Source organism: Pelobates fuscus, chromosome 6 (genome assembly GCF_036172605.1).
Source record: "Pelobates fuscus isolate aPelFus1 chromosome 6, aPelFus1.pri, whole genome shotgun sequence".
NCBI classification, from domain to species: domain Eukaryota; kingdom Metazoa; phylum Chordata; class Amphibia; order Anura; family Pelobatidae; genus Pelobates; species Pelobates fuscus.
In genome coordinates, this window is record NC_086322.1 from 72,080,721 (window position 1) to 72,092,540 (window position 11,820).

The 11,820-nt window shown below is 38.9% G+C and overlaps 1 protein-coding gene across 1 annotated transcript in view; it reads right to left on the reverse strand.

Annotated features, from left to right (window-relative positions):
• Positions 1-880: 880 nt before the first annotated feature.
• SEL1L3 (SEL1L family member 3) overlaps positions 881-11,820 on the reverse strand; it is a 58,752-nt gene continuing 47,812 nt past the window's right edge. The window contains exons 22-24 of the mRNA XM_063457852.1: positions 9,264-9,366; positions 7,390-7,462; positions 881-2,231 (exon numbers count right to left, since the gene is read on the reverse strand). Of these exons, the coding sequence (XP_063313922.1) occupies positions 2,002-2,231; positions 7,390-7,462; positions 9,264-9,366 (406 nt within the window). The 3' untranslated portion in view covers positions 881-2,001. The remainder of the gene's footprint in view (positions 2,232-7,389; positions 7,463-9,263; positions 9,367-11,820) is intronic.

The following is an 11,820-nucleotide window of genomic DNA, read 5'->3' on the forward strand; positions in this document are numbered from 1 at the left end:
TTTTATTTCATTTTTAGGGATATAGTTTTATTCATTAGTAATATATATATTATATTCATTTTTAACGTAAGCTGTATGTAATAATTTTTTGTATATATGTCCCTTTCTCTTCCCCCCCCCCTGCATTATTTTGAAGTTTGAGGGACTTTTTTTATAAATTGAGGGATGTTTTAGTTGTAATTGTATTGATTTTAATGGAGGACGTTTCCTACACGTCCTTCTCGCCGAAACCAGCAGCAGCGTCAGGACGTGATGACGCAGGACGTCCTGACGCCGGAACCCGGAAGAGAAATGCAGATGACCGGCGAAAACGGCGCCAAGAATAGGACTTATAAAGGACTATGTGACAGAACAGAAGATAGCACCTCTGATGAAGGCTTTGTGCCGAAACGCGTAAGGTGGACCCGGAGGACGTTTTTGGGACATTTACTGCAAGTTTTATGGGACTTTCCGTTTTAATTATTTCGTCTATTTTGTTTGTAATTTATATTAAATTTGGTGTGCAATCTACAACCTGCGTTCCTGTGTGTTGCACTTACCCTGGGAAGACACCCTCTACAATTCGTCCCTGTTCCAGTCTCTGGGAGATTTCTTCTGTTCAAGGCGTGTAGCTTGGGCCAGCTTCTAATTGGCCCCCTGTTTGTGAGTGCAATTTGCCTCCTTTGTTCTAAGTTTATTTTAATCTGACGTTATTACCCTATGTTGTGTTCTCTCTCCCTTTTAGTGTATCATACAAGTGGGTAATATTATCTGATTTTTTATCTGTCTTTCAATTTGAGTGCTCTCACCATCATTCTCTATAGAAAAGTTAATCCCCGGGATCTAGGCATTTCCAGTCTTGCAGCACTAAATAAATTAGTGTAGCTAATTGGACTACACAACATCAACTTTCTATTTGCATGCAGCATGTAAATGGTTAACTTGTAAGCTGTGTAAGAGAATGATCTTTGAATTTCTTATCAGAGTTTCCACAGAGGATAATGTAAAACAAGGTCTGAACAGTGGTCATTGAATCAGATTGGGACCCTGGGAGTCCTTTCCAATTTTGCATAGAAGGAGATAATGAGATCATCCACGAAGACTTAATGAAAAGAGATTTTACCTAAATCATTACAGAATGAACAATAAAGATATGGAATTTGCTTTCTTGAAATTAAAACAATGTATTTTTTTTGGCCCAGCTAAAATATTTAGAGCTAAAATAATTGACCAATATTTTAAACACCCTTTCTGTTAGATCACTAATGGAAATGTTGAACCTGTTGGACTTAAGTCTTTTTTCAGTCTAAATTACTATGTTAAATCATAAATGATTATGTAGAGATAAGATTCCAGTAAACCATAATCACAACACCCACGTAGGAAGAATTTATCCATGTGTAAATTCTGTTCCATATACTTTATTAGCTTAGCTAGTTACACAATTAGTGTACAGTGAGCCACTAAGTACTTTGATATTCAGGCCAAGGGGCGATTTGTACTGTAGTCATGACACATACAAAGGTATCCTATCATTTTACATGATAAATTCAGTGCTAGTGGTTTGCTCTACTGTGCATGGCGTTTTGGTGTGTTATCTTTTATGGTCTAACAAGAACCAGTAGTCCTGGTTAAAAATTAGAACTGGTAAAAAATTAATTTGCTCGAATTAGATGGTTTAATTATGTAAATCATTATTCAAAAATGTGATAATCATATTAGTGTCCTTTAACAATTCTGCCTATTAAATATTTACTTAACCTGCATATTTACATAACCTGCAACAATGTCTGGTATTAAATAAGAGTCAAAACAAATATAACATTCCACAAGAATTGCAGCATAGAGACCACACTGAAATGCATAAATAAAAATGAAACTATATAAAGTTGTTTCCGGAGGGCCGGAAATGTCAGTTTTTGTAGGACAGAGCCTCCTGTGGAAAGCAGAACTTCTGAATCTTCATAAAGTCACATTCACAGAGGTTTGTTAGAAAGTAATTGTGTTGCGTCTTTTCTTTGCTCACACGGACTGCATTAAAAATGACACATAGACCATGCAAATGCTTGCAACCAATGCTGTCATTAGCCACTCTCTGTGTCTTCTTAGGGTTTGCTCCATGGTCTGAATCCAACGATGCACATACCATCTCTGTAAACCTGCAAGTTCTAAATTTGATTGTGCCAAGGCAGAAGATCCTCTGTTCTCCCCGTCAGACATATTGTTGGAATTTTCGGATGATTCAGACATTTCTGCAAAAAACAAACAAAAAAAAAGGTTATTTTATTTTTCTAAATTTTTAACGTGCAATTAAGACATTGTTTTAAATGCTCACAGTCTTTTAAATCACACACACACCCACTGAAATATTGCTGCTCTTATAAGTGTTCAAAATGAAGCCATTTTAAATGTATTAGGTGTGAGTGTAACTCTTATTATTCTCAGACAAGCAGATCAACACAGGTGGTGTCAGCTGCCAGAACGTTGAGCATGGTAAGTATGCTTGTTACTTACCTCCATGGCACACTTTACCTCAGTAAATGTATTAATAGTTTTAATGGATTGAGGGACAGAAGAAAGGTGGTCACTGGCAGAAAATAATGTAAGTACGTATATATAAAAGTAGGTAAGACTGTCCGTACATATGTATGAATGTGGGTAAGTGTGTGTCGATATGCATGCACGGTGTAATGTGGCTATGATTGGGACTGGACTGTTTTTTTATTTTAACGGTATTCAGAAGAGGGTTAGCCTCACTTATAGGAATCCCACAGCTGTAGCACTCCAACAATGGGGATAGAAACACAGAAAAAAATCCAATTGTGTTATTCTATAACAATAAGTGAAACCCTTACTTAAAAACAATGTTAGCTCTTGGTAAAGGCAACTCATAGAAAGCATATGGATATAGGGGAACCGGAGCACTGACAGTGTAGTAGCCTACAGCTTGTTATACACCGAGACATACGAGCAAGGGGTTTCCTATGGCCCTCCTTCGCTGATGTCCTTTGACAATTCTTGCCCCAATTACGTGGGATTCTTCCAATGACATCTTAGTTAATCCCTTCTCATTATATAGCACACAGGATTGCCTTTACTCCATCTTCATTGGTCAGAACTCTGGGACTAATTAATCAATTACCCTTTTTGTTACACAATATAAATGCTTCCAATCTGCTTCTTTACAAAATATCTTTAAAGATGCAGATTGGGGTTGGGGGTGTGAGACTGGGCGAAACGCGTCATAAGAGACATCAGAGAAGGAGGGCTAACGGCCGTACTGTAAATATACAGGGTAGGGAAATTATTTTATGGAGAGGACCTTTGTAGATAGCCAAGTTGTGTAAATAATGTCATTTCTACTCAGGGACTATTAACAAAGCAAACTGAATGACACCGGTCATACCCCAGCATAACCAAGGGGATGATTTATATAGGTAATCATTAACAGGGGGCCATTAACACTCTGCTCAAATGGTGGTAGATCAAGTTAACATGGCTACCAAAATAATAGATCCCAAGTCACTAATGTGTGGCCACTAAACCTTAAATTGCATTCACACATTATAGATTGCAAGCTTTTGAGCAGGGCCTTCTTCTTCTTGCCTTCTCCACCTCTTGTCTCTGTTAATATTTTGTATGCCAATGACCTGTTGTCAATGAAATTATCCCCATTCTATAATTGTAAAGTACATAGGAAAATAATTCTGCGCTACATAATAATAATAATAATAATAAATACTGGCTCAGTAACTGGGTGTGGGGGGACTGAATAGGAGTGTGAGAAGAGATTTTGCAGAAGGAAAAAATATCAATGTGTATACACGTAGAGATGGAAGGTGGTCCAGCAAAGGGAGTTGGGGTCGGAAGGATGAGTGGGAGATCTAGGAGATAAGATGATGGCAGACTGAGTACTCTGAAAGGTATGGTGGGCACGAGGAGAGAATGTCAGATTCACAAGGTAGAAATGCTGCAGAGGAAGATTTATAGCAATTGACTGAGCAAAACCAATCCGAAATCATTAGGTCTATGTGATACGCGATACTCGGTGTTTAAATCAGTGTAGATATATCTCTTGTTACAATATACATCAATTCTCCTTAGGACCTTCTGATTCATCAAAGTGAATGTCAAGCTTTTACCAAAAACATTTGCTTAGTGTCAACATTGATAAAGGAACAAATATCAACAAAGATAATGAAATCTCTATCAACCCAGATAATGCACTTAAATATTTAAGTAACTAATGTTGGCTAATGCTCCATTTCAGAGAGAACATGATCGGTGCTGTGGCAAATCCTTTATAAAACTTCACTTTTTACATTTTAGAGAAATTTTAGAAGTCTTTTTGGTGCCATTGAGAGAAATGTCCGACGTGGCAAATTTAGTTTTTTTACTAGGTGGTGGATCTCAATACCTAACAGAAGCAAAACTAATCCTGTGTTTACAATTTGATGGATAAAAATATTTTGTCAGTTGTTTATTCAGGGGGGGGGGGGGGGGGGGTTTGGTGAAAAAGGTTTTTAACTTTAATGATTAAGCACTCAAAAACTTGTCCTGTGTGTCTAAGGCATGCAACTTGCCCTGTGTGTCTATAGCAGACATTCTTTGTAACACGAGATGTGAGGTTGTATAGTGAGGCTAATCCAGGTACAAGTTAATATCTTTATATAGTCATGACCGGTGCGATTTAAATGTTGATTCTATAAAAGGTTTATTTATTTAAGATTTTATTTCTGTAAAGGTTAATTTACTTAACGTTTAAAACTGACAGCAATTGTAATTCTTGCTTAACACTTTAAGTTACGCTAACACATAAATTTGGAAGGATATTAAAAAAATAAATGTAGTTGGCTGTTAATAACGTGCCAACATAAATGCAAAATGCTGGATGTAAGGGGAGATTTCACCAACTAAGCCCTTCCAGTTTAGCTATAAGATAACGCAGATCGATGGGCAGACATTAGTGGATAACTGCAGTGTATGCAATCAGTTATTAAAACTGCCGTACACCACATTTTTCATTTGTTGTGGCAGTGTCCGTAATCGATCTTTATTGCTGTACAAACAAATGTACACAATATTTATTTCTGCACATAGCATGAATATATAGAGCATAGTATACATTGTTAATCTTTCCATCTGCAGGAGCAGGGTTTTAAATAATTCTTTATATCCGTGCAGAGCAAAATTCATCTTCATATCTGCTTTACAAAAAGAATAGGCCTAAATTTCTAAGAAATATCTTGGCATTTTTGTACACATTGTGGATAATGACAAACTTTGGTAACAGCGCTTTTATTTAAAATGTATTTTTTATGCAGCGCTGCTTGGTTTTAACACTCATTAGTTAATATTATGTTTGATAACAAGTAGGATTATTTGTTGTTCGTACTTGTAGTTGGTTTGCACAGTAATGTATGCCTATGACCTTACTATGCTTGAAATAAAATCCTATATTATAGGTGGGGTCTGAAATTCCTATCTCTCCTGCTCTTAAGAATATAGCTTTACTATGGCTGAGTAAATATCAGGTTTGGAAAAAAAATGCCCTAATTAAACGGCAGCACACTTGAAGTAATTTATACTGTAGTGTACTGGGAATCTACACTGCTCAAAAAAAATAAAGGGAACACTTAAACAACACAATGTAACTCCAAGTCAATCACACTTCGGTGAAATCAAACTGTCTACTCAGGAAGCATCACTGAGTGACACTCAATTTCACATGCTGTTGTGCAAATGGGATAGACAACAGGTGGAAATTATAGGCAATTAGCAAGACACCCCCAATAAAGGAGTGGTTCTGCAGGTGGTGACCACAGACCACTTCTCAGTTCCTATGCTTCCTATGCTTCCTGGCTGATGTTTTCGTCACTTTTGAATGCTGGCGGTGCTTTCACTCTAGTGGTAGTATGAGACAAAGTCTACAACCCACACAAGTGGCTCAGGTAGTGCAGCTCATCCAGGATGGCACATCAATGCGAGCTGTGGCAAGAAGGTTTGCTGTGTCTGTCAGCGTAGTGTCCAGAGCATTGAGGCGCTACCAGGAGACAGGCCTGTACATCAAGAGACGTGGAGGAGGCTGTAGGAGGGCAACAACCCAGCAGCAGGACCCTTACCACTGCCTTTGTGCAAGGAGGAACAGGAGGAGCACTGCCAGAGCCCTGCAAAATGACCTCCAGCAGGCCACAAATGTGCATGTGTCAGAAACAGACTCCATGAGGGTTGTATGAGGGCCCGATGTCCACAGGTGGGGGTTGTGCTTACAGCCCAACACCGTGCAGGACGTTTGGCATTTTCCAGAGAACACCAAGATTGGCAAATTTGCCACTGGCGCCCAGTGCTCTTCACAGATGAAAGCAGGTTCACACTGAGCACATGTCACAGACGTGACAGAGTCTGGAGATGCCATGGAGAACGTTCTGCTGCCTGCAACATCCTCCATCATGACCGGTTTGGCAGTGGGTTAGTAATGGTGTGGGGTGGCATTTCTTTGGGGGGACGCACAGCCCTCCATGTGCTCGCCAGAGGTAGCCTGACTGCCATTAGGTACTGAGATGAGATCCTCAGACCCCCTTGTGTGACCATATGCTGGTGCGGTTGGCCCTGGGTTCCTCCTAATGCAAGACAATGCTAGACCTCATGTGGCTGGAGTGTGTCAGCAGTTCCTGCAATACGAAGGCATTGATGCTATGGACTGGCCCGCCCGTTCCCCAGACCTGAATCCAATTGAGCACATCTGGGACATCACGTCTCGCTCCATCCACCAACGTCACGTTGCACCACAGACTGTCCAGGAGTTGGCAGATGCTTTAGTCCAGGTCTGGGAGGAGATCCCTCAGGAGACCATCCGCCACCTCATCATGAGCATGCACAGGGAGGTTTGGGAGTTTTATACAGGCACGTGGAGGCCACACACACTACTGAGCCTCATTTTGACTTGTTTTAAGGACATTACATCAAAGTTGGATCAGCCTGTAGTGTGTTTTTCCACTTTAATTTTGAGTGTGACTCCAGAACCAAACCTCCATGGGGTGAAAAATTTGATTTCCATTTTTTTTTATTTTTGTATGATTTTGTTGTCAGCACATTCAACTATGTAAAGAACAAAGTATTTCAGAAGAATATTTAATTCATTCAGATCTAGGATGTGTTATTTTGTGTTCCCTTTATTTTTTTGAGCAGTGTATATTTCTATTAATGTCCTAGAGCTGTCAAAGGACCTCTACGGAGCTCCCACACAAAGATCACAAACAAACAAAAGATCACACAAAAAAAACATCTGAGGATTCTGTCCTAGATCTGACAGGCATTTAATGTTAGTTTACTCATTATCAGGTTACACAATCTTTACTATAAGATCTTACATAATAGTTTTTTTTTTGTTTTGTTTTTTATTGTTCTTACCTTGTCCAACATGAATACATCGCACAAAGACTGTAACTGCCAGGGAGAGAATAAAAGAACCCAACACATAGATCTAATGAAAAATAAAAAGTAAGATAGGTGAATTTTATTTACGCAGCAATGACTGACACCATCAAGAAACTAGCTGATTAAAATTATACTTATATATTTAAGTAACTTCATTAAAAACATTTACTTCTTGAAAGGCATTACATGTGAGTCTTTAAATCGGAGATCATTCATAGATACTTTTAAAGAGGATACATTCTAACACAGAATACATATAGTATACACAAAGCATATCTTTATATACATGTACATATAACACTGATCAGAACACAACATTAAAACCAACTGCCTGATACCTTGTAGGTCCCCCTTGTGCTGCCAAAACAGCTCTGATACTTCAAAGCATGGATACCACAAGCCCACTGAACGTGTTCTGTGGTACCTGGCTACCAAGATCCTTTAAGGCCTACAAGTTGCGAGGTGGGGCCTCCATGGATTGGATTTGTTGTTCCAGTATATCCCAATCAAATTGAGATCTGGGCAATTTGGAGGCCAAAGCACCATATTGTAATTTGTCATGTTCCTCAAACCAATCATAAACAATGTTTGCAGTGTGGCTGGGTGCATTATGCTTCTGAAAGAAGCCACTGCCATCAGGGAACAGCATTGTCATGAAGGCGTGTACATGGTCTGCAATAACCTCTAGGTAGGTGTTACGTGTCAAAGTTACATCCACATGAATGCCAGTACACAAGGTTTCCCAGCAGAGCATTGGCCAGAGCATAACACTGCTTCCACCAACCTGCCTTTTTCCCATAATGCATCCTGCTGCCATCTCTTCCCCAGGTAAATGCGCCCACAGCCATCGACCTGATCTAAAATAAAACATGATTCATCAGACCAGGCAACCTTCTTCCATTGCTCCGTGGTCCAGCTTTTACACTTACGTCCCCGTTGAAGGCAGACAGAGGTCATCATAGGCAAGTCTGTGGCTCTGCAGCACCATATGCATCAAACTGTGCTGCACTGTGTGTTCTAACAGCATGGCCAGCATTAAGTTTTTTAAATCAATTTAAGCTACTATAGTTAATTTATGTGATCAGACCATGAGCTAGCCTTTGCTCCCCATGTGCATCAATAAGTCTGAATGGGCCCATTACCCTGACACTGATTCACAAGTTGCCCTTTCTTTCACCACTTTTGGTAGGTACTAACCACTTCATACTGGGAAAACCCCACAAGACTTGCTGTTTTGGAGATCCTCTGACCCAGTCATCTGCCATCACTATTTGGCACTTATCAAAGCCACTCAGCTCTTTTCTCTGATTCCAACACATGATATTCACGTTATTCACTTCACAAGTCAGTGGTTTTAATGTTGTGGCTGATCAGTGTATAATGTATATTAAATACATTATATACAAAGATAAAAATACATATAAAGACATACATATGTATCAAAGAGTTATGAGTCACAGGATCAATTCTCAGCAAGGTCAATGACTTTCATTTTTAAAGGGCCAATGAAAGAAGGTTACTCTAACATGTACACCATAGAACACACATGGAAACTAGCAACAACCTAATGTAAAATGGTATATTAGTACTGGTAAATGTCTTGTATTTTTCAACAATGCAAGGCAATGTGAGTGTGTGTGTGTGAGAGAGAGAGAGAGAGAGAGAGAGAGAGAGAAAGTGGAAGAGGGGGATACAGCAAGAGATCAGGGTTGGTGCTCATGGAATGTTGTTTCATACATACTTTTAATCTATACAATTACTTTGAATTTGGCTAGCGCACACCATATAAAACTGAATTTCCAGTAACAGACACCATGTCATTGTAGCATATAATTTACGTAACATACCATGGCTGAGTGAAGGATCAGTTTCCATGCAGCAGTAACGTGCTGATAAAGTAACACCAATGAACACGGGCTTATCACTTCCTCATTACTGTGACTCTGGCACCTGAGTAATATAAAAAAAACCACAAAGTGAACATTGAATCCATAGCTGGAGTGCACTCCATTTATTTTCTCTCTGTGAGTGTAATGCACACAGTGTAAGAAAAACAATATCAATTAAGGAGAGGTCCATCTCCACTTTTAGTGGTCCACAAGTTGTCATATACTCCTATACAGTCCAATACTTATGTTGTTGTGGTGTTTTTTTTCTTTGCTCAGGGAGAAGATAAACAATGCCCGAGAAGGTAAAATACATCCACAAACTGTGATTTATGAAGAAATTACAGCCTTTTATACACATAGTCCCTCAATTTTAGGAGATCAGAAGTAATTGGACGAATGAAGATAATCTTATACAAAGTTATGTTCAGTACTTTTCTGGATGACTGCCCAGAATCTCTAATCCATGGACATCACCTGACATTGTGCAGACACCTACCCTGGCAGACAGATATGGATAATACATAATCAGGTCACTGGTAGGTGCAAGAAGGATGCATAGGAACAGACAAAGGCTCAGAACATGTAGTAAACAAGACTAGCCAGGAACAAGCAGAAATCATTATTAGAGAATTAAGAATAGTAACAATGCAAATCAATCAGTGCAGAATGGTAAACTGGTACACTGGCATCTCTACTAGAAGTCTGGTAGCAAGACCACACTGGAGCTTTATGTCAATGAAGAGCTAGTTCTGTTTTGACCAGATGAAGCTGTGCTGCATTCAATGATCATGGAAAATGTGAGTGACCATGTACATGTGCGCCATACTAATAAGCATCCCATACACACTGTATGCGCTGTCTTGGCAACCATAATTGTGTAGGAAACTGGATAGTAAAAGGCTTTGACAGACATGGGTATCACTGTTTCTACTTAGCTTATATTTCTGAATATTCGGACACACGAGGCCCGGGTCTGCTTCAATGGCACTAGTCCCTTTTTTAAGAGAGAAATGAAGCACAAGAAAAGACTCCCAGTGCAAAACCAAACATAGAATCCCCTCTATGACTTATTTAAGCTTCTGTGTATATTTACTAACAATCTGACACACAACTGGCCAAGAAAAAGCTGAGCAACCAATTGTCCAATTACTTTATGGTTCTCTAAATTGGAGTGTCTATATATAGGCACACGGTCTGCACATGTAATTACCCTCACATTAAAGCTGACAGTGTGCACGTTACCCTCCTTATTGCTGCTTTTTAAGTCAATTAACTGGAGTAGAGAAAAAAATATTTCCCTATAGGTACTAAACTGAATTACATGAATCACAAATATGCAAATAAATTAGTTTTCTAATTCTAGTAATTAGGGTTATCCCCTGTTCTACAATTACAACTAGGTGACCTCTCTGCTTGACAGGGGGTATGGTCATAGGTCTTCCCGGGCTTATGGTTCTAGCCAGTAGAAGACACCTTGACGTATCCCTTGGTTAACTTTTCATTCACTTATCTAGTAAAATAAAAATAAAAAAGGGTGTATACAGAGACTCTCATCAGAAAAAGAATGAGAATCACTGTATTACCTGGATATATCTGTAGTCTTAATGGTAATGGTAGAATGCAGTAATAGGGATAAGATCAACTATCTTGGTAAGATAAAGTACACCAACAAAAAACTAATGAATAACCACCTAATACAATGAACTCCTATGTCTGCAAATATGTATCAGCTCAGAGGAAGGGTGGGTTATGGGCACTGGGCACTGCACTGTTTACTTTAAGCACGTTTTGACTAATAATATGCAACTCTTTCTTATTATGTATTCCTCCTATTCCTATCTAGCCAGTTTTACAGGGAGAGAGGCTTTGCAAGTTAACTATTGCCAGTTCAATTTTTGCCTGGCATAAGACTTTTCATTACTATCCTCCTCCATACTTTATACATGGCTAGTACCTGTCTCCTAGGTTTATGTTAATGACATTGGTATACATACAGTATATGTATTTCTATTGGAGAGATCTGACTAATGCCTCCAATTGTATTCATATATGTTTTTGGTAATTGGGCAGTATTTGGCTATCCTGCCTGCATCTAGGGAACACAATCTGTTTTCTGTTCCCTCAATTGGGGCAGAGACTATACCACATAGCCTATATCTGTCTCTGGGATAATCTGGTGTTTTTATGTAACTGATTTCAGTTTATTGGGGGTCTAGAAGAGTCTCTATTTTTTTGAGCCAATGTATTAAAGCTCATTTTATTATATAGATTTTTACTCTATTTAGACATAGTCCCCTTTCTCTGAGCTGATACATATTTGCAGACATAGGAGTTCATTTTATTAGGTGGTTATTCATTAGTTTCTTTGTTGGTGTACTTTATCTTACCAAGATTGTTGATCTTAACCTTATTACTGCATTCTACCATTACCCTTAAGACTACAGATATATCCAGGTAATACAGTGATTCTCATTCTTTTTCTGATGAGAGTCTCTGTATACACCCTTTTCTCTTT